This window comes from Mytilus californianus, unplaced genomic scaffold (genome assembly GCF_021869535.1).
Source record: "Mytilus californianus isolate M0D057914Y unplaced genomic scaffold, xbMytCali1.0.p SCAF_3, whole genome shotgun sequence".
Classification (NCBI taxonomy): Eukaryota; Metazoa; Mollusca; class Bivalvia; order Mytilida; family Mytilidae; genus Mytilus; species Mytilus californianus.
In genome coordinates this window covers 19479166-19504184 of record NW_026262679.1, presented here as the reverse complement: position 1 = coordinate 19504184, position 25019 = coordinate 19479166, and the positions used below count along the sequence as shown (strand labels likewise).

Here is a 25019-nt window from a genome sequence, read left to right as displayed (position 1 = left end):
TTTTTGTGTTTCATTTTTGCGTATGTGCTTTGTCTATATGCCATTTTGTTTTTCTTTGTTGACATATTTGTTTGTTTTATAGTGATTGAGATAATAACACAATGTTGACTGCTGTACTTCTATTTTTGACATTTTTACCTAATATGTCTGTTTGTTTTGTCCACACATTGTTGTCAATATAATGGAATTGTATGCGACTGTCATACAAGTGAGAGGTTTAGCTAGCTTTAAAACCAGGTTTAATCCACCATTTTCTACATAAGGAAATGCCTGTATGAAGTCAGGAATATGACAGTTGTTTTCCATTCGTTTGATGTGTTTGAGCTTTTGATTTTGCCAATTGGTAAGGGATTTTCCGTTTTGAATTTTCCTTGAAGTTCGGTATTTTTGTTGTTTAACTTTTTCTTGTATAATGGAAATTATCATGCTGAAGTATGTTTAAATTTGATAGACAATATTTATTTTAGACATTTATATATAGGCAATGCATCATAGTCATTTATATATTTCAGAGAGTGCTGATCAAACAGAATAGAGAATGCATTTTCAAATAGACAACACAGTTTCTAATTATTATATTCCATTTTAGCTTCTATATGCAATGAGATCGTAAAAAGGGAAAACTCACTGCTGTGAGTCATAAATTTGGTAGGTACTGAGTTATTTGCCCAAAACCTAAAAACATTGTTAAAGGATAAATACTGTAACCGAAGTAGGTAGACCAAAAACGAATAGTGGATTTTGTTCAAGAACTTGCCAACGTAATTTGTTACATTGGACCAAAAAAGATTCAAAGATTCCTTGGTAAGGTTATACTTTTTTTAAAATTAACCGATGTCTGTTATCCACTTCAACTTAGAAACCGTAAGTTGTAGACACCCTGGATTTTCACCAATGATCATCAATTCATGTGACATTGAAAATGTTTCAAGTTCAATTTTGTAGGTTGATCTTGATCTTTGACTATAGGCCTTACTAGTTAATGAGGACTTTAATAGTGGAAATCATCTTTGTGTCATTAAGGGGCAACTTTGTTAAATTTTGACCGAAAAGATTTGACCTTTACGCAACGGGCATAACATCTATTGACGTTTTATTAAAAGGCATTATTACCATGAACTTTGAAACCATTGGCCCTGGACTAATGGGGTCTTTATTAATGATCATCAAATCATATGACATTGAATTTTGCTTACAATTCAATTTCTTGGTTGACCTTGACATATATCTTTGAACCCTGTTAGCGCTGTATTTCAAAAATTATAGTATATAGAGAAAAAGTAAAATAATGAAAATTTTAAGGACAATAAGATAAAACTGTTTTTAAGTTGACACAAATCACAAACCATAATTCGTAGACCCATGCGGTGTTCAGTTATAATCATTGAGGTCATATGTTTTGGTTGTAGATGGTATTTGCTAATACTAGGTATTCTGTGCATCAAATTTATGCCAATTCCAGTTTTCATGAAATCACTTCAATTGCACAGGCTCTAGAACCTTCCTTCCTTGGTTTAAATATTTCATAAAAGGCAAAACATGTCAATTGATATTCTAACAATTTATTTTGATTTTTAGTTATTATTAGATTTTTTTACTAAAATCTATGTGATAAGTCTTGGATCACCCGAAGCACTAACATCGGACAAATTCATGCTATCATGAACTAACAGGGAAGTGTGGAGTTTACGATATTCAATTAGCAGTGCACGTGGAATGAACTCACTATTAGTAAGGGGCCTCGGTTGGCCGATTGGAGTAAGTAGTTCATGTCTATTGAGGTTGTGAGTCCAAACCCCGGACGTGGTAGGTTAGTTCGACTTTGATCTTAAATAAATAGGAATGCCAGTTTTCTAGCCGAAGATGGGTTGTTTTCTCCGGACACTCCGGCTTTTTATTTAAGAAAAACTGGCAGTCGCGATATAGCCAACAGTGATGCAAGTGGAATTTAACACCAACATTACATGAATCACAAGTAATACATCAAATTGTTTATGTTAAATGTGCATTTTGTTTTGCAAAATCAATCATATTCATAGGCATTGGACAGTATATGTGAAATGTAGGTATGTTCTGTACAGCGATACGAATCAGTTATTTGGGGAAATTTTAGAAAAGATATGATCGGTTTTAATAATTCTAAATGTCAAAATTAATAATGTTTTTGAATTGAATAAGACATGATTTTCTCACAAATGCCATTTCACATTTATATATATTTCTATCTTGGTTGCTGTTTTACATAATTCTAAATATTATATATTATATTATTATAAATATTTCACGACATTTTATTTTATCGTGATGAATTACATTGGTAAACTATTTTTGTGGTATCAAGAAATTAACTGTTAATGTAAAAAGTATTTAATTGGATTTTATTGCATTAACTATGTTAATACAGCAAAATGAAACTTGCAATGTTAATATAACCAATAAAGGTACGAACACATAACCAGAAATGCTGAAATTTGTTTGTTATATGAGAAAATAGCGGATATAAAAAGCTTTATGAGAAAAAAAATGGAAAATTATTTGTCACTACACTCGTTTTCTTGCCTTAAACAAATATAGAAAATTTTACTATAAATCTGTCCAGTAGCCAATTCGTCAGTGATGTTATGGAATGATAACAAAGACATGTTTTCATTTGTAAATTGAAATTGAATATATTCAAATGTTCAGCAGACATTAGTTTGATAGATATGAGTATAAATAGCTTTGAATTGTTTCGTTAGTGTAAAAATTGAAGCTTCAAACTTCTTTCAGAAACTGCTGAATAAGACTCATTTTTGGTCTTGTCATTTATATTAACTTATGAGCAACATATTTACCTAAAAAGATATGTTGCTATAAAAAGAATTTTAAAAAGTTAATGCGTGTAAAATATCTTTATGAGTTAAGCTGTTGTGCATATCTATTTTGCCCAAAAACTATGTAAAATGACAATTATTAATATGTTTAACATGTTTCTGACATCTCAAGTAACCTTTCTGCACAGAAGTGTCCAGATTATATTGACCTATTTATTTATGAGTAAAGTTAATTCTGAAAGGTGTGAATAAGTTGACTGTTTTGCAATTTCAGAGGCCAATTAATATAGGATTAAACACATTTTTTCTAGAGGTTATCGATGTGTAAACACGGGCGATTAGCTCACAAACATTCAAAGTTTGTGAGTCAGCGGCCTCATTAACATATCAATAACCTCTAGAAAAAATGTGTTTTATCGTATAATTCGTCACACAAACATTTTTAATTTTTAACTTACAATTTTCTTTTTCATTAGTCATTAATACATCAAGATCATTCATGAAATTTCGCGGAACTTGGTTTTATTTTTATTTAACTTATTTTTCCTAGCTCTTAAGGAATTACAGTTCTGTACATTTATTTTCGATTTTGATTTTCTTGGAACCCCAGGATCCCATGCACGTGTATCGTATCGCACATTAATAGATCACATTGAAATGGATATAGGGTTTAAATTGGTTACGAAAGTAGTCTCGGCAACATGGTTTATCGAAGTGTAAATCAAGGGAAACCAATCTAACAGATCAACCCTATTCAAGTTTTTGTAAAAATGGAAATCATATAAGAATTAAAATTCAATTCTTCTTGAATAACTGAGAGGTCTTTCCCCTCCGAAACATGATTGATTTGTTTATTGATTGAGTGATTGGTTGGTTGGTTGATTGGTTGATTAATTGGTTGGTTGGTTTGTTGATTAATTAAACACGTGGGATAGGGTCTCTTAAAACAAGTGAAAAAGAAACAGATGAGATGTTGGCATCCCGTATTAAACACACGAGACGGAAACATGCATGCAATGAATGATTGATTGATTGATTGATTGATATATTGATTCATTACTTGATTGATTGGTTGGTTGATTGATTGATTTATTGATCGATCAAACACGTTGGATAGGGTCTCTTTGCACAAGCGAATAAGAAAACAAATGAGACCTTGAACCCCGAATTAAACACATGAGGCAGAAAGATGCATGCAATGAATGAATGATTGATTGATTTATTGGTTGATTAATTGATTGATTGGTTGATTGATTGATTGATTGATCAATTAATTAATTGAAAACGTGGGATAAAGTCTCTTGACACAAGCGAAAAAGAAACAAATGAGACGGAAACATGCATGTAACGATTGATTGATTGGTTGATTGATTAATTGATTGGTTGGTGGATTGGTTTAATGATTGGTTGGTTGATTGGTTTGTTTATTGGTTTGTTGATTAATTAAACACGTGGGATAGGGTCTTTTGAAACAAGCGAAAAAGAAACAAATGAGATCCTGGACCCCGTATTAAACACACGAGACCGAAACATGCATGCAATGAATGAATGAATAATTGATTCAGTGATTCATTGATTAATTGATTGATTGATTGATTGATTGATTGATTGATTGATTGATTGATTGATCGATTAAACACGTTGGATAGGGTCTCCTGGCACAAGCGAAAAAGAAACAAATGAGACCTTGGACCCCGCATTTAACACATGAGACAAAAACATGCATGCAATGAATGATTGATTGATTGGTTGGTTGGTTGGTTGGTTGATTGTTTAATTAATTAAACACGTGGGAAAGGGTCTCTTGACACAACCGAAAAAGAAACAAATGGAAACATGCATGTAACAATTGATTGATTGATTGGTTGGTTGATTGATTGATTGATTGGTTGATTGATTGGTTGGTTGATTGATTGGTTGGTTGATTGATTGGTTGATAAAACACGATAACAAGCGAAAAAGAAACAAAGGAGATCTTGGATCCAGTATTAAACATATGAGACGGAAACATGCATGCAATGAATGATTGACTGATTGGTTAGTTGGTTGGTTGATTAATTGAACATATGTGATATGGTCTCTTGAAACAAGCAAAAAAGAAACAAATGAGATCTTGGACCCCATATTAAACACATCAGACGGAAACATGCATGCATGCAATGATTGATTAATTGATTGGTTGGTTGGTTGATTGATTGATTAATTGGCTGGTTAGTTGGTTGGTTGGTTGGTTGGTTGATTGATTGATTGATTAATTAAACACGTGGGATAGGGTCTCTTGAAACAAACAAAAAAGAAACAAATGAGATCTTGGACCCCATATTAAACACATGAGACGGAAACATGCATGCAATGATTAACTGATTGATTGGTTGATTGATTGATTGGTTGGTTGGTCGGTTGGTTTGTTAGTTGATTAAACACATGGAACCGAGCCACTAGAATCATGCAAAAACGGAATTGAAAGCCTAGATACTATATCTCAACACATGGGATTTAGCTTTTGAGAGATCCCTTAACAAGTAGTAAGGTCAAAAGTCAATGTCAACCTACAAAAGCATTAAAACACACATTACACTCTTTAATTAGTGCCAAAACATATAATTTGCCTCCTTGTACATGACCTTGACCTTTGACCTTGTAACCTTGGTCAAGGTCATTGGTCCACACTGTCATTGCAACGGACCCTATGGGTCTAGGACCTTTTGTTCAAGAGTTTTGCCTAATAATGTCTTTTTATAAACAATCAATGGGGGTTATGTCCCTTACACAATGATAAAACCAAAACAGTCATAATGTAACAAAGTTGCCCCTTGAAGTTCCAAGCATTTTTCACTATTTAAATTTTCTGTATCTATAACCATTCGAGAATTATAGGGAAATCAAAGAAATATAAAAATCTAAAATATGACCTTAACCTTTGACCTAGACCTATATTTTCAAGTTATGGTGCAATGATCTCAAATCAAAAGACCCTAGGTCCTTACAACTTACGGTTCATGAGATTTCTATGCATACCGAAAAGTAAAGTATTCAAGGGGAAATAACTCCTATAAGAAGTCACTGGATATCTTCGGTTAAAATTAATCAAAGTTGAGACATGTGGCAAGGAACATTTATAAAAAAAAAACATTTGCCGCTAACTATTATAGTTTATGAAGAGCAGCGATAACAATGGTTTTTGTAATTGGGGAGATAACTCCTATAAGGTAAATAGTACACTTTGGTGCCCCTAATACAAGATAGCTTTTATTAACCCGATACTTGGAACCAAAGATCATTTTGATATGTTGCGTACTTTTCTTGACTTTTGACTTTGAAAACGGCGGAGGAAAAAGAATAATAATTAAAATTCAATTCTTCTTGATTATTGAGAGGTCTTTCCTTCCATATTTTTTTTAAATATACATACTGTCATACACTTGTCGCACCAAAATACTGGTGTTGTCCCTTGATAGGGGGAATTTAGTTGTATATCTATGACTAACGCTAAAATCATGTAACACTCCCTTACACCATGGGTCCCCAAGTTGTTTACATTTTTTGAACCTCTGCAACTGAGGTTTAAGAGTTAAATCTAATTTTTTCTTTCAGAAACCGTTAAAGGAGGTTATGCCCCTTACAGAAAGGTTATATGTAACAAAGTTGCGCCTTAATGACCCAAATATTTTTCACTATTTACGATTCCTGTAAGTATAAGGATTTCTGAGATATCCCTTAACGAGTATTAAGGTCAAAGGTTAATGTCAACCTACAAAAGCATTAAAACATACATAAAACCCTTTATATAGGGTCAAAAACACATAGTTTGCCTTTTTTGACATGACCTTGACCTTTGACCTTGTAACCTTGGTCAAGGTCATTGGTCCACAATGTCATTGCGAAAGACCTTATGGGTCTAGGACCTTTTGTTAAAGAGATTTGCCTAATAATGTCTTTTAGTAAACCGTCAATGGGGGTTATGTCCCTTAAATAATGGTAAAATCAATACAGTCATAATTCAACAAAGTTTCTCCTTAAAGTACCAAACATTTTTCACTATTTAAATTTTCTCTATCTATAACCATTTGAGAATTATAGTAAAATCAAAGAAATGTCAAAATCTAAAATATGACCTTGACCTATATTTTCAAGTTATGGTCCAATGATCTCAAATCAAAAGACCCTAGGTCTTTAAAACTTATGGTTAAAGAGATTCTTATGCATACCGAAAAGTAAAATATTCAAGGGGAAATAACTATTATAATAGGTCACTGGATCGCTTCGGTTAAAATTATTTAAAGTTGCGACATGTGGCAAGGCACATTTAAAAAAAACTATTTGCCGCTAAATCTTATAGTTTATAAAGAGTAGCGATAACAATGTCTTTTGTAGTTGGGGAGATAACTCCTATAAGGTAAATAGTACACTTTGGTTCCCCTAATGCAAGATAGATTTTATTAACCTGATACCTAGTACCAAAGATCATTTAGATATATGGCGTACTTTTTTTGATTTTTGACTTTGAAAACGGACGAGGAAAAAGAATAATAAACAAACGAATAACAGTAAGGTCTTTCCATTAAGGATGTTTGCTCCTGTTGTTTTTGAATTTTTGACAGATTTTCGGAATCCTCTGGTTTTACTCATGTATTGCCATTAAAAAATATTGCCCACTAACCCCTACTTTTCTTTTCATAATTTTATTACATATAGTTTTAAAAGCCATATTTGAAAATCTTATAAAATCCTTGTTATTTTTTTATAGTTTTTGAAAGAAAAAAGGTGCCAATGTTAAATGTATGAAAAATCTAGAGAGAATCATTTTCCGCCAAATTTTCAATGGCTTATATCTCGAAAACAAGCACACGAACCCTTCATTTTTTTCTGATTTTTCAGTTCCTTCATTTATATACTATCAATTGATAACAGTCTTTTTAAAACCTTGTTATTTTGAAACTGAGTAGCGAACATCCTTAAGAAAGGAAAAACCTTAAAAATAAACAAACGAAATACAATAAGGTCTTTCCATTTAGAAAGGAAAGACCTTAATTATTGGTTTTTATCATACCTACTCGTTTGTCATTTCAGTTTGAAATAATTTAGACAAGAACAACGTGGTTGGCTGATTTGTCAGCAGGTTTAATGACAAAATCTTTCCGATATTATCCACTTTGTTTTTTTCCAGTCTGGATATAGTTTTAGTAAAACGAAAAAAAAATTACTACTGACTTGTTTAACACGACTCATTAAGCACACTTAAAGAAAGTGTTAAATGATTTCAAATCAGCTTTCTCTTTACGTCTTCCACGTAAATATAAACAGCAAGAAGAAAGGGAGTGGTTGATGACTAGCGGGTAAATAAAGGCAACAGTAGTATACCGCTATTCGAAATTCATAAATCGATTGAGAAAAAAAACAAATCCGGGTTTCAAACTAAAACTGAGGGAAACACATCAAATATAAGAGGGGAACAACGACACAACAGAAACACAACACTAAAATGCAACACACACGGAAACGAACTATAAGATAACAATGGCCATTTTCCTGACTTGGTACAGGACATTTTAAGAAAAAATGGTGGGTTGTTAGATGTTTGTCTGCTTTGTATCGATCTGACTAGTTAAGCCCTTTTCAACTGATGTTTGTAGTTTGTTCTTATGCCTTGCTGTGACACCACTGACCCCGGTAAGGGGGAGGATTGAGCGCTCTAAAACATGTTTAACCCCGCCACATTCTTTATGTGCCTGTCCCAAGTCAGGAGCCTGTAGTTCAGTGGTTGTCGTTGGTTCATGTCTGTCATATATATTTTTGGTAAATTGTTTTGTTATAAATGAGGCCGTACGCTTTCTCAAATTGTTTCATATTTTTCATGTCGAATCCTTTCATAGCCGACTATACGGTATGGGTTTTTCTCATTGTTGAAGGCAGTACGGTTGTCTATAATTGTAAACATCCATTTCATTAGAACTTTGGTGGATTGTTGTCTCATTGGCAATCATACCACATCTCCTTATTTTGATATTAAACCAAATATCTACTTGCCATGAGCAACATCACGGGTCCGACTAGGGGAACAGGATATGCTGTCCTTTCAGATCACATGAGATCACCTCACGTTTTTGTTGGTCAGGAGTTAGTTTTGTTAAGTCTTCAGTTGTCAGTGAAATCTTTTGGATTGGATTGTTTGGCGACACAATGCAAAATGACTGGTGTATGACGTCAATAGTTCAAGTGTCGCAAAATCTCGGTTCAAGTGTCAAAGATTGCTACAGAGTAAAGAGTTAAGGTATATCTATGCCTAACAAATAATGACAATATTGTTGAATTTTAAATCATCAAAGATATCGGAATCCGCATAAGCCAGACGCGCGTTTTGTCAACTTCTGACCTATAGGTGGCGCTCGAATCAAAACAGGTGGAAAGCAAAATCAAATACGAAGCTGCAGAGTATTGAAAATAAAAAAATCAAGAGGTTTGTGAATCCAAACCCCGCACGTGACAGGTTAGTTCGGAATCGATCTTTAATAACTAGGAATGCTAGTTTTCCAGCCGAATATCGGTGGTTCTCTCCGGGCACTCCGGCTTTTCCACTAATAAAAACTGGCAGTCGCGATATAGCCAACATTGGTGAAAGTGGCATTTAACAGCAACATGAAATCTATCACAAGTAATACATCAAAGTGTTTATGTTAAGGTAGATGGGGGTCTAAATTAGAATCCATAGAATTTTTTAATAATTTGACAAAATGTAGTTTATATCATGCTTTTTTTCAAAAATATGATAAAAAGTATGGGTCACCGGGCTTTTTTCACGCTACAGGTTGTGCTAAATTGTCAGATTTTGTATAGATTATGCATGTAAAACCTAATTTTGTGTGATAAAAAGAAAACTACACCATAGAATTTTACGATAAAATATGAGAGGATAGCACTAATAATATGCTTTGAGATAAGAAAAAGAAAAAATGGGGTCACCGGACTCGTTCTCTCGCTACATAATAAAATAGGTAAATTCACAACACATTCTTTTATAAAAGGTTCTTAATCTGAGTTATCTCCACTTATATATGAGTTATCTCCCCTTATGTGGCAGAGTTGAAAAAAAATGAATCAAACAAAAGTATTCTGTTTTTTGTAAAATACAGCCGTAAATATGATAAAACACATAATTTTCAATATTAACATAAAAAGTCTTACACATGAATTACATACTACTCTTGAAATTTGCTCATTTCATTAAAGATCTACACCGATTGTTTTCTACTTTTTCAAAATCCAAGATGGAAGGAGACACCCCAGCTACCTTAAATGTGCAGTTATTTTTTTTTTTAGCAAAATGAATCATATGCATAGGTAGTTAACAGTATATAGTAAATGTAGGTATGTTCTAAACAACGAGACGAATCAGTTATTTGGGGAAATTTTAGAAAAGATATGATTGGTTTTAATCTTTTTAAATGGAAAAAATCATAATGTTTTTGAATTGAATAAGTCATGATTTTCTCACAAATGAAATTTCACAATTATATATATTTCTATCTTGTTTCCTGTTTTACACAATTCTAAATATTATATATTTCATGAATTTATTTTATCGTGATACATTTTTTGTAAATTACATAAGTAGACTATTTTTGTGGTATCAAGGAATTATCTCTTTATGTAAAGAGTTTTTTTATTGGACTTTATTGCATTAACCATGTTAATACAGCAAAATAAAACTTGCAATGTTAATATAACCAATAAAGGTAAAACATATTACCAGAAATGCTGAAGTTTGTTTGGTATATGAGAAAATAGCTGATATGAAAGCTTTCAGAACAAAAATTGAAAACTGTTGGTCACTACACTCGTTTTGTTGCCTTAAACAAAAATAGGAAATTTTACAATAAAACTCCCCAGTAGCCAATTCGTCAGTGATGTTACGGAATGATAACAATGACATGTTTTAATTTGTAAATTGAAGTTAAGTATTTTCAAATGTTGAGTAGACATTAGTCTGCTAGATATCAGTATTAATAGCTTTGAATTGTTTCTTTAATCTTAACATTGAGGCTTCAAACTTCTTGCAGAAACTGCTGAATAAGACTCATTTTTTGGTCTTGCCATTTATATTAAGTTATGAGTAACATATTTACACAAAAAGATATTTTGCTATAAAAAGAATTGTTTAAAGATGTTAATGCGTGTAAAATACTTTTTTGAGTTAAGCTGTTGTGCATATCTATTTTGTCTAAAACTGAGTCTTTAGTTTTCTATGGTGTTTTGTGTACTGTTGTTTGTCTGTTGGTCTTGTTAGCCATTGCGTTGTCAGTTTATTTTTGACTTATGAGTTTAAATGTCTCTTTGGTATCTTTCGCCTCTCATTTGAAAATGACATTTTTTTGTTAAAATATTGTTAACATATTTGTGACATCTCAAGTAACCTTTCTGCACAGAAGTGTCCAGATTATATTGACCTATTCATTTATCAGTAAAGTTAATTCTGATAGTCTTGCATAAGTTTACTGTTTTGCAATTTCAGAGGCCAATTAATATAGGATTACACTCATTTTTCTAGAGGTTATTGATGTGTAAACACGGGCGATTAGCTCACAAACATGCAAACCTCTAGAAAAAAATGTGTTTCATCCTTATAATTCGTCTGTAACTTTTAACGTACAATTTGTTGTTTCATTAGCCATTAATTCATCATTCATGAAATTTCGTGGAACTTGGTTTTATTTTGATTTAACACATTTTTCCTAGCCCTTAAGCATTATGTCTTTTTTTAATGCATTAGAATAAGAATTAGAGTTCTGTACATTTATTTTCGATTTGGATTTTCTTGGAACCACAGGATCCCATGCACGTGTATCGTATCGCACATTAATAGATCACATTGAAATGGAAATAGGGTTTACATTAGTTACGAATGTAGTTTCGGCAACATTGTTTATCGAAGTGTAAATCAGGGGAAAACAATCTAACAGGCCAACCCTACTCAAGTATTTCTGGATAAGGGAACTAGGTGCTGCAATACCATATGGTTGCAATGATAACATCAAAGGAGTAGGAAAATTTTAAAGTCCAGCCTGCAGTCATGTAAATGTAATGAGCTTGTTTAATACTAATTTATGAACCAGCGTAGTCATAGGCAAAAACATCTAGATCGCCCTTTGGGAGCTTTGATGACCTTCTTTCACATCTTCATCATTCACTAGGGTAACATTATATTAGAACTATGTTTTTTTCACTGCCTGTTAATTTTCTAAAATGTTTGAGAGATTGTACTCTTGACAAGGGATGCATAGATACATTTTCTCCAATATAAAGACTGGTCAGTATAATTTGTGATGTAGCTCTTTTCCGTCTTTTAAACCAGTAAGATCGAAACCATTATATGATGAAAATAGGGAATTCCTTCCAGTTCAGTTTTCTAACAAAGGAATTGATGCTATCAACATCAGCAACGTTCTTCATCACAAAGAGGTAACATCTAAAATTCCACTTTTTTTTCAAAATCAGTCTGATCCTATTGTATCCTACATTTACACCAACGTCATTGAACCTAAAGTATTTAAATATAAGCAAGTATATCACGACCTTGATTTAGAAGAATACCTAATAAAAATAACTCCGACATGTGACTATTCCCACGCGCCTTATAATTACAGCCCCTCTGGCCATTTTATTACTAGGGATCAAAATATAATTCAACATCAACATCTTCGAAAGGTGATATCTCATGGTCCTAAGTTCAGAGAACCCCAACATATTAATTGAAACCATAACTTCAAAATAATTATGGATTCCATTGAGGACTACGACAGACCATGGGCTTACCGAGATGAAGTTGAACTGGACACTTTGTCAGTCTGGGTCAAAATAATCAGGTCTCTGATAAAACGTCGAGTTCATAAGTAGAGAAACTGTGTGAATGATCGACCAATTTCCGTTTTTAGAGACAAATAAGTTGTGAAATGTCTATCATCCCCTCACGATAAATATGTTGTTGTTCCTGCAGATAAAGCTGCAAATAATATTATTTTGTATGTAAATTGTCCTACTACGAGTGTTTTGTAAAATAATTAGGAACACATGAGCACTCAGGTAGTCCCACATACAAAAACATATCATTTGACAAGGATGAGAGTTTGGCTAATCATAAGTCCTTCATGGCTTCAATGAACATTACATTGAACAGCAAATATGAGGACTTACTTTATTTGTATTGGATACCTAAGCTTCACAAAATTCCGTACAAACAACGGTACATTGCCGGCTCATCTGCATATTCTACAAAGGAATTGTTCATTAGTTTGACAAAAACTCTAAAGAACTTCCGGATAATTTTATATCTCGTTCTATCTCTGAAATTAATTCTATCAAATCTTTTGATTTTTCAACTCTTTATACCACAATTCCCCATGTGAAATTGAAAAATCGTCTAAAAGAAATAATCCACAATGCTTTTCAATATAAAAATGGTGGCAGACGGTATAAATATAAATTTATTGCTTTGGGATACCATACGACATATTTTGTTAAAAAGGAACAAAAAGATAAAACATGCTACACAGAGGACCAAGTGATTAGTATGCTGGAGATTCTTATTGACAACATATTTTTTTTCTTTTTCTTAAAACAAAATTTTATTTAGATATTTACATTTGTTAATAGATATATCAAATACCGGTACCTTATCCCGGCCTCGTTAACATTAGTATAGAGCATATATTATGGTTAGTTGTGTTAGTACACAAATTTTCATTAATCCGGATATAATTTATATCTTCACCTGAATGATATTTCTTATTAATTGTTTTGTTTACAAAATAAATAAATTTGGTGTATTTACTGTCTTCTGATTGGTTAAAAGTATTACCTTTATTTTCAATGTTGTCAATTTTTATGGCGACACGCCCTCTCTGACGTTGTGTATTCATACGCCAACATGTGTGTACGTTGTGATTGTTAATATAAATAATATTAAAATCTCTTTGAGCCGTTTTTTTTTATAGAAATTTATTTATAATGAATGGCTATTATTTATTTTGCATTTATTGAACCATAAAATTAATTTTTGAATCTTCACATTTTACATAATCCGCTTCGCGGATTAATCAATGTGAAGAGTCAAAAATTAATTTTATTGTTCAATAAATTCAAAATAAATAATAGCAATTCATTAAATAGCTTTATTAACATGTGTATTGCTATGGAATATATCTGATCAAATGGATTAGCCATGGAATTTTTTCAAAATATTTGTTTTGCAGGACTTATGATAATTCGTCATTTTATTCTGTGGTAATTGTTTGATCGAAATTCATATGTGTTTTACAAACTATATATCTACAGTAAAATCGGATGCTATTTTATCAGATCATTGAGTTGAAGGTAATGTTCATTTAGTAAGTGTTCATGACATGTTTGATTCCTTATATCTTGAATATCATTGTACCAGTAAATGGTTAGTTGACAACAACAAAAAGAGACTAAGAATATAACACAACAAGAATAAAACAACAGTTGTAGAAAAATGCAGTCAAAGCTCTATACAAAAAATAATAAACAGGTAGACACACCTGTATGTAGAAATTACAGTAATACTATCTATATTTGAAAGAAGTGTTATTTTTACGATAATAGCAAGTTTATCTCATTGTGTAAATCAAATTCCCTCCGCTTTCTTCATATTTTTATTTTTTAAATTAGTTCATTAAATAGCTTGCATTCTTTAATAATTTACCAATCTTGTATTCTAAAAATGTGTTCTTGTTTTAGTATAATTTCTGATGTCGTGTCTAAATATTTTGAGTGATTGTATATTTTTTTATTTTTTTGTCTGACATATATTATACTTTATATATAGTGTAACTAATTATGATTAGAAGTAAATTAGGTTCATAATAATCTTAATCATATACTTTATATAAAAAAAAAACTATACTTTTCAGTTTAAGAACATGTCTTCCAATGTTTAATTTCGCGATAATTTGTTGTACTTTCTTCCAGAAGGATTCATAATATGAACATATGAGAAAGAAATGATCATAATCCTCTAATTCTTTACAGTGTTAGCATGTGTCTATTTCTATTATATGCCATTGTTTTAATAGTTTATTACAGGGAAGTATATAATGTAGCAGTTTCCATCTAAATATTTTATATCTATTATCATCTAGAAATGTAAAGATCAATGTTTCATATGCAGGGTTAGTATTTTCTATTGTCAAATGTGATTTTCATCTTAAAAAGCCAATGGGTGTTTGTATTCCTCTTGTTTTTTGTAAAAAGGTATTAATGTCATGGTTATTTAGGGATTGAATAGTTTTTTATTCAGGATATTAAGATTTTCATTTTTATTTATATTAACTTGGGTATGTTTAGATGGTGAGTTTTTGATGATATTGGTCCACTGTTTTGGAATAACTTTCTTCGGTTTTGTTAATTCGGCAATCGAGTTTTCCTTATTTTTAAGTTTACTTAGTATGATATGATGTCTGACGATATGTTTCATTCACCATCTAATAAATCATCCATAACTAGAATGTGGCTCTGTATCCAGTTTTTAAACAGTAAACATTTATTGTTGACTGTAATATATTTGTTGTCCCGTATTATTTGTTTCCTTATTTCTCAAAACATGGTAGGCTTTTGTATTGTTTTTTTCTTTTGCTATTATCCAGGTCTTTATTAACTGCTGATAAAACACTGGAATTTGTTTTATTATATTTTGAGGGGTCTCGGTGGCCGAGTGGTCTAAGTAGTTACTACTGTAATCACTAGCCAGTCAACACTGAGGTTGTAAGTTCGAACCCCGGTCGTGCGGGTGCACTCGACTCCAATCTTAATTGACTAGGATTGTCAGTTTTCCTATCGAAGGTCGGTGGTTTTCTCCGGGCACTCCGGCTACCTCCACCAATAAAAACTGGCGCCCACGAAATAGCCCAAAAGCGGTGCTTAAAAGTGACGTTAAAACACCAAAAAAATCAAATAAAAAATCAAATTTATTATATTTTGTTCAATAAAACTTATATTGTCTATATTCATCTTGAATATTAAAAAGTTATCTCCTATCTTATTCAGAATATATTTTGGCAATATCTTCCAATTTTGTTCAACATTTTCTTCAACAAGTAATTGTTTAATCCATTTGAGTTGAATTGTTGATATATAAGTATCTATAAAAATCATTTTTAATCCCCCTTCAGTATAGTTTTGTGACAAAAATATCTCTTTTATTCATATCTCTTTTTCCATTCCAAATACAGTTATATACCATAGTTTTTATGTTTTGTATAAAATCTTTTGGTAATATCATATTGCTTGTTGTATATGTTATATTGGGGAGTATGAGAGACTTCACTACGGTTATTCTTCCTACCATACTTAGCTTTCTTTTTGACCACATACATGTACTTATAATCTTTTCAATTTTATCAGCTTGTTTTTGACAATTAAGTTTTTGACACTTTTCTTTATCATAGCCAGAATAAATGCCTAAACTTTTTATTGGTTCTTTCGTCCAATTGATTCTTTCGAATTTGTCTTTAGTATGTTTAAGTCTGTCCAGCCAAATACCTTCAGTTTATGTTCTATTTAATTTTAAGCCAGAGAATGAGCCAAAAGTTCATAACTAAAGATATATCCTTTTTGGATTTTAAATATAGGGTTGTATCATCTGCCAATTGACTTATTTTTATATAACAGTCTTTTCCATTTAATTTAATTTGGAACCCTTTGATGGTTTTTTTTTCGGATCTAATTCTGCATGCTAGTACTTCCACCGCTAGTACAAAAATCAGAGCAGACAACGACATCCTTGTCGAATTCCTCGACAGATCTTAAAGGGGTTTGATATCCACAAATTATTTACAATGCACCCAGATATATCATTATACGTAGCATCAACCCAATGTACAAAATCTTTTTTAAATCCATTTTTTTTTTTAATGTTTGTATCATGAAAATCCATTCAACTGAATCAAAAGCTTTTGAAAAGTCCGGAAATGCCCCCTCTTCATTGCAATGTTCAGCATAGTCAATTACATCTTGAATAAGTCTTATATTAAACCCAATGTATCTATTTTTCACAAAATCCTTCTGGTCAGCATTTACAATATTTAGTAAAACTATCTCTAGCCTTTGCGCAAGTGTATAAGCAAGAATTGTAACATCAACATTTAATAAAGTTTTTGGCCTATAGTTTTGAAGAGATTTTGGATCATTCTTTTTAAGGATTAATGAAATTGGCCCCTTTTTTGTGAATTTGTCAAATGTTTCTTGTTATAGGACGCATAATATACTTCGGATAATAATTTTTGGATTTAGGGCCAAAATTTCCTATAAAATTCTACATTAAGTCCATCTAACCTGGAGCCTTGTTAAGTTTCATTTTAAACACTGCTTCTGTAATTTCTTCAGATGTTACTGGATCTTCTAAACTTTTGCTATCTTTATCTGATAGGTTTGTTTTCTATTTTAGTGTTTTGAATATACTCTTTTGTCTGTAATTTGTCTGGATTTGATGATTTATATAGCTTTTCATAATATTTTACTTCTTGTTTTATAATTTCAGTTTGGTCGGTTGTTGTTTTGCCTTCATTGTCGTATAGTTCTATTATGGTTTTATATACCTGTCTTGATTTTTCTAGGTTCAAGAAAAAAGCTGTATTTTTTTCACCGTCTTCTATCCATTTTGCTCTTGACCTTATTTGAGCTCCTTTTGTTTTTTCAAGGTATAATTGATCGAAATGGTCAGTTATATTATTTATCTGTGAAAGTAAATCAGAATTATTATTGCTCTCGCTTTGATCTAATCTAATATTTAGCTTATTAAGGTCTTCTTCATAAGAGTGAATTTTTACTTTTTTTTTGTTTTGCTCATTTGCAAAAACCTAAACTACTGTCCCTCACTTCAGCTTGAAAGTTATCTCACAGTATACCTAAATTTTCTGTAGTTTCTTTCCTTATTTTCATAGTATTGTATGAGTTTTTCTATATTGCAACAATAGTCCTTCTCATTCAGTATTGATGAGCTTAATTTCCAGTATCCTTTCCCTTTGTTTACTTTATGAGTTTTGCAATCTTTACTTACAAGGAAGACATCAATTCTAGAAGAAGAAGGCGTTTCTTTTTTTTTTTGTTTTTGCTATATGTGGTGCATATATGTTTATAAGAGAATATACATTGTCTCCTAATTCAACATTAATTAATAAATAACGCCCCTCCTGATCTTTATATTCATTTATAATATTATATGTTGTTCTAGAATACATACTGGCTTCTGTGTTTGAAAATTTGATGACGGTCCTACCGGATCTTCAAATTTATTACTTTGTCTCTCGGTTCTCACGACCTCGGCGTAGTACGCCATATTGTCATTGTCTTTGAGTTCATATTGTTTATCACTTTGAGTTGCCATTTTTTACTTCTTATTAGTTTTGTATGTAAAAAATTTTGTTTCCCACCTTTCATTCCTTGTATTATCTGTACCGTTCTTTTGTATCAACTTTCTCATGTTATCTAGTTTTGTTGTTTCTCTCGAGTCACTTCATGCCCTTTGAGCAAAAGGTGAGCTCGAAAACATTTTTGTTGAATTTCGAGGTCGACTTTTTTCAACAAAATGTCGGCATTTCTATGGTAACGAACTTTGCGCCTCTCCTTGCCGACCTCTTCCTATTTTCATACGAATCGGAGTTTCTTCGGACACTTGTCAAAAACGAGAAGATCAAAGATGCCAGATCATTTATTTCACATTCAGATATTTTGATGATGTTCTTTTCAATAACATTCCAAACTTTTCTGATTGGGTTTCATTAATATATCCTCCAGAACTAGAAATAAAAGAAAAAACAGACACGGCTTCATCCACCTCATTTTTAGACTTATACCTCGAATTTGACATAAACGGTCATCTATAATCTAATTTCTCCCACTTTAGCAGCAATATACCAACTTCACCTGCATATGGGATATACATTTCCCAACTCATTTGGTATTCAAGAGCTTGCAGCTCAGACTTTATAAAACGTCACCAGTGTGTGAGCAGAAAGTTGATGAACCAGGGTAATGCCAAAGAACGTCTCGGAAGATACCAAGACCTTGTTGATAAATATTCCGTATCAACTTCAAAAATAATACATGATGGTCTTGAAGTATAGATTCTAGGAACTGACGTTTTTTATCATCTTAATTACATGTTATAGTGTTCTTGTTGTTTGTCTTTGTATATTTTTCACCATTACTGTTTAGTACATTTTTGGTAAATAAACTCATCATATATACCAGGATTGAAATTTTGTACCTCAGACGCGCGTTTCGTCTACAAAAGACTCGTCAGTTACGCTCGAATCTGAAAAGTTAAATAGGTCAAACAATAAACAAGGTTGAAGAGCATTGATGACTCAAAATTCCTTAAAGTTATGCCAAATACAGCTAAGGTAATCTTTTCCTGGGGTAGAAAATCCTTAGTTTTTTTTTTTGTTACCAGTTGATTTATAATTATGTATATAATATACTTTTGGCGTGGAACGGTATTTTTACATCCCGCCATTGTGTTATTGTGCTATGGTGATTTTTTGTATTCTTGTCTTTCAGTTTGCTCATGTACTTTGTGTTTATAGTGTCTATATGCCATTTTATTTTTCTTTGTTGAAATAGTTATTTGTTTTATAGTGATTATGATTATAACACAATGTTGACTGCTGTACCCCAATTTTTGACATTTTTACCTATTATGTCTGTTTGTTTTGCTCACACGTTGTTGTCAATATAATGGAATTCTATGCGACTGTCATACAAGTGAAAGGTTTAGTTAGCTATAAAACCAGGTTCAATCGACCATTTTCTATAAAGGAAATGCATGTACCAAGTCAGGAATATAATATTTGTTTTCCATTCGTTTGATGTGTTTGAGCTTTTGATTTTTTTCTATTTGATAAAGGACTTTCCGCTTTGACATTTCCATGAAGTTCGGTATTTTTGTTATTTTTAATTTTAACTAAGTTTTTTTTCTCTCATAATTTATCTTAATTTCAATATCAATCATTTGTGAACAACTGTAATAACAAATCTTAATGAGGATGTTACAACAAATCTAGTTTTTTGCATATCAATATAAATAAAAGACATATATACGTCAAAAAAGACAAGTGCCGACAAAAAGTAAAGCTGTAAATCATCCCCAAGCCTAAGAACATTTGATATAAGTTTGATACAGACTATCAACAATGATATTTTTTCTGAAATTACTGTACATGTATCACATCTAAAACGAATTCTTCTATAACTAGGTCGTTTTTAATTCAACCACCAAGAGGAACGGATCATCATGTTGATGAACGTTTTGATTTTTGTCTTGACTTTCGTATTTGGAGGTAAGACCGTCTTGACATTAATTTAATAGTTTTAATTTTTCAACAATCTTAACTTAATATTGAGATATAAGTCCACCTGATTTCAACTTGAAAGAGTAACCTTATAATTTGAAATCGATATAAATTTTTTTAATTTTAATTTTCATTTCTTTTATTATGTGGTAATTCATATTTAAATGCACCAAAATTTATTGTTAAGGTAAAAAACATTTCGAAATTGAATAAATTTCGAAAAAGAAAGAGGCTAAATATTGATGCAGGGTAGGCATATCGTTTTATACGTATACACAATTCCGAAGTCCGAAATATAAGAGCAATGGTCAAAGCAAGAAAAATAATACAACAACGGTATTAACAGAAATACAATACCCTTTCATCGGGATCAGTGACAGTTAAGGATAAACACTAGGATTCAGGGACACGTTGTCTATTGTTTCGAGCAATGATGGCGATCATAGAAATTGAAAAGTAAAGATTTATGATCAATTCTCTGTAATCATAAGAAATATTCCGAAGGGGTCTGGCACGCATAGTTTCAGATATTGATAAAACTATTGTATTATATTAAGAACTCTATATAAGAAAAAAAATGGAACATATTTTGTCCCAATGATGTATGGTTGCCATGGTAATTATGAAAGTAGATTTCTGCTAAAATGAGGTCTTTTTCACCGTCAAAATAGTGGTCTTTTCACCTTTCCTGACACAGAAATGCCAGCAGTTTATTTCTTCTTTTTAAATATATTATATCAATCTGATATATAAATTTCATTTTTACCATGAACCACTGATTTGCAAAAGGTTTTGTCATAAGAGAACAAAACGGCTTTTGTCGATTTCAGGGAAAATGTGCAGAGAATAGTAATTTTAAATGCTATTTGAAAGAAAATGCAGCACCTCTCAGGTCTGTGTATAGTGTCATTTACTGGTACAACTATAAGTCTTTCAAAAACAAAAATAAATTCAATGGGCAAATCATATTCAGGAATACTGTATAAAAACAAAAAATGGAAACAATCTCAAATTTTCAAAATTCTTATTTTCTTAGATACTTCATTAATCATATGAAAACAGATGGTTAAGTCAAATACAATAATGCTTCCTTCTTGTATAAAAATATTGTTCAATCCAATTATGATCAATAGAAGCAGATTTTTAAAAAATGGTTGCTATGGTAACCAAGTCTGAATAAATAAGAAATTCACTTTTTATGAAAATCAAAGAAAAATTGGTAATTTTTTTTTCAAAAGGGTTTAAATTTCATTGAAAAGTTATATTAAACATCAAGAAGTTCATTTTATTCATAACAAAAAATATTCAATTAAAGAACTTGGTAATCATAGCTACTAATTCAATGTAACGCTTTCTTTAATCATCAGTATGTTGTGATTTAAAGGCATATATATCTCAAATATCAAATTGACCACAAAAAGTTTGAATGCAAAACAAACCAACTAGAATTGTTTTTTTTTACCAAACATATTAATTCTCTTTTTATAAGTGATTTAATAGTATAACTATAAAAATTATAATATATATCTTATAATGGTACTTGTCATGCTTGTAGATCATAAGCAGGGTATAAAAAACCATCCTACAATCTAGAAAACCTGACTTGTATATTATGACTAAAATATTTTATTCTGCAATTAACAATGACCGGTATACAAATAATGGTTTGCCTTCTGCAGAATAACAATAATATATATGTACATTATCAGAAAATATGTAATGTATTTGTACATGTACTTGCTACAAACTAGTAGAAAATCTTTCGCTTTTCTTCCCGTTTCTAAAGCATTTTGTAAAGCTAAGAAAAATAAATTTGGTGTTTTTCGACAATGTACCTGTATATTGTATATGTGACAAAATTTGCATATTCACAGACTTGATAGGATATCTAAAAAAAATACCCTTTGGTTTTATTTCGAATGCAATGACAGGCATGCTTTATGATGGTTTGGATCAACGAGTATAGCTTTTTTTGCTTATAGAGGTCGAACACAATTGTAATATGGTTGAGCGCTCAAAAACATTCATTTTTAACACTGAAATGTTCTGTATTTCCCTGTCCCAAGTCAGGATCCTATAATCCAGTGTTTTTTGTTGGATGCTCTCTCTCATTTGTATATTTTTCAGACCCTGAATTTTTTCTTTGACAATTAACGCAGTTTGTCATTTCATGACCTTTTTTTAGCAGACTTTACGGTATGGATTTTGCTCGTTGTTGAAGGCTGTATGGTAACCTATAGTTGTGTTTATCTGTATCATTTTGACCGGTAGATAGTTATCTAATTGACAACCATACCACACCTCCTTATTTTACATTTATTTCTTAGATACTTCATTAATCATATTAAAACAGATGGTCATAAGTGATTTCAATAATTTCCTTTTTTATTTTTGTTGAGCAGTGAGAAATTATTCTTAAATGGATCCATGGCCATCAGATCTTGTATTATATTTCACTTCGGGTTTATATGATCCGTTCATCCTATTTCGACTCTTCAAAATTCAAGAGTCTATCCTAAATTGAGATAAATTATATGGCCTTCCAAATACCGTTTCGATTCCTAACATCACTGAAGAGACATTAATTGTCGAAATCCGGATATGGTGTACAAATTTTTGCACCTCATGTTTGCGGTATACCATCTTTTTCGCAAGTTTATTGTTTTCTGTTTGGTATTAAATTATAACAAAGATCGATTTTGTTACATCTTGTGATCCGTTTATTAGGCATTCGCCAATGGCAGTCAGCAGGGTTTAAGAACATCCGTTGTTCGACCTGTTAGTCAAATGCGTTTTGTTTAAATATACTTTTTCACTGTTTTGGTCTTTTGGAAAATGTTGTTTGTGCTGTATTCAGACCCCTCTACCAAGAAATTTGTTTTGCATGCACACGTATAAAAATTGCGGTTTTTATCCAACGCAATCATAGGTTTGAACGTTGTTTTCAATTTAGACTTATATATATATATATATACAACTCGTCTAAACATCAGCCCAAAAATGTTAGATCTGTAAATTTGCTTTCGCAAATTTTTTGTTCTTCCCTTGTCGGAATTCGAATATATATATATAAAATGACTGAATAATAGCCAACGATAAATCTTACGGGGCGATGGATCATAAAATTATGATACAGTACACTACAAAATATAATATATAACAAATCTAAAAGGGTACAACATCACCAAAAAATAAATAAATCATGAACAAATTTTAGATATTTCGGATAACTAATATCCTTCATCAGTAAGATGTAAAATGAATCTTATCTTGACATGTGGTAGTCAAACTGAAATACAAAATCTTGAATGCTATACAAATTATCAATAATCAATACACTGGTAATTTTTTTTCAATATTGGTGTTTGGGAGGAGGAATAAATTTCTTATATATATATATATCAGCTTTACTCCCAGTTTGTTTGCCTATATCAAATTTTTGAACCATACAGTTTTTTGCTTTTCGTTGAAGATGTTTTTTTGATTTTGATTTTTAAAGCCCAACTTCAAATTTTTGTCCTTCTGTTCCTCAACCTCGAATACCCTCACAGAACTCATTTCAGGACAACCGGATGAGGCCTGAGAATATTTGCTGGCATAGATTATTTTTGCTTTGTCACTTAATAATTCCTTTTCTAATTGGTATTGACACTCCCTTGGAAAATGAATAAAACTCCTTTGTTCTTAAACTCTTGAATGCAATCCTCCATGGGACAAGTCAGATTTGTTTTGGCTCCATGACTGAATTTACAATTTCTACAAAAATAAAAATTCCATGATTTTATTTCCCCTGTACCTGTTATCTTGTAAAAGACAGATTATCATCAATAAAGAAAACCTAATATATTGTTACCAAAAATGTTGTAATTTTAGATTATATAGGGCAATATCTCCTATAATATAAATGTAGAAAATTGATGGTTTCATTTATATTGGAATATTATCTTGTTTGTCATTCTTTTGTGCTATTTATGTTCTGTCTATCTATTATTACTGTGTTCTAAAATGATATGGGGACGTAGTCCACAATTATGGTAAGAAAATCAATAAAATGAAGAAATAAAAACAAAGAAACAAAAACAATATATATTCTAATGAAATTCAAAATCGTTTACTTTTTTTTAACTTTTTTTAGTTTCCCGCATTTGCGCATAATTCACTTTCTTTCTTCCGGTCTCATTTGTCACGAGACTTGTAAAATATTGGAAGGAGCATCATATTGTTTCCCGTTAATATGTTGTAAATTCTTTGATATGAAAAAAAAAAACGTAACTGATGGTAGCGTTTCTTTTTTTATATTGAAAATGACGTTGTGGTGTATGCCCTTATATTTTACAATTATGGGTTGTTTGCCTGTGAGAGAGCTTTCACATGTTTATTATATCTTTGTTCTTTATTTGTTAATTCAATGTTAACTTTTTATACATTTTGACTTGGATGGAGAGTTGTCTCATTGGCACTCATACCACAATTTCTTATTTATACAACTAAAATCCCTAACAACAGGACCAACGTCGGAAACGTTTACGTATTTCTGTTTCTTTTTGACAGATTCTGAACGACTGAAGTTAATATGCTTGAATTAAAAAAATAATGTAAACAGACTTCGTCCCCTTTCACAGGTAACGCCTGCCTTATATTAAACATTTGGCAAATAATTCAAAATAATAAACCTAGAGGCTTAAAAAAACATACCTTGTTTACAGATGCCTCATGTTACTAAGTTTCTGTCTGTCATATGTCTGTTGTCCTTGACCTCATTTTCATGATTCAGCAACTGCTTGAAAAAAAATTAAGTTTTTTTGTTAGATGAATTTCTCACTTATTATTAGTAATAGGCGAA

The 25019-nt window shown here is 31.3% G+C and overlaps 1 protein-coding gene across 4 annotated transcripts in view; it reads left to right on the top strand.

The window, feature by feature from the left end:
- Positions 1 to 25019, top strand: part of LOC127734079 (uncharacterized) — a 187616-nt gene that overhangs the window by 52945 nt on the left and 109652 nt on the right. The window contains exon 1 of one of the 4 annotated variants that reach the window (XM_052243706.1): positions 20058 to 20164. The exons of the other annotated variants lie outside the window; for them this stretch is intronic. Coding sequence (XP_052099666.1) covers positions 20119 to 20164 — 46 coding nt within the window. The 5' untranslated portion in view covers positions 20058 to 20118. Of the gene's footprint in view, positions 1 to 20057; positions 20165 to 25019 lie in introns of those variants that run through there. 4 annotated transcript variants of the gene reach the window in all.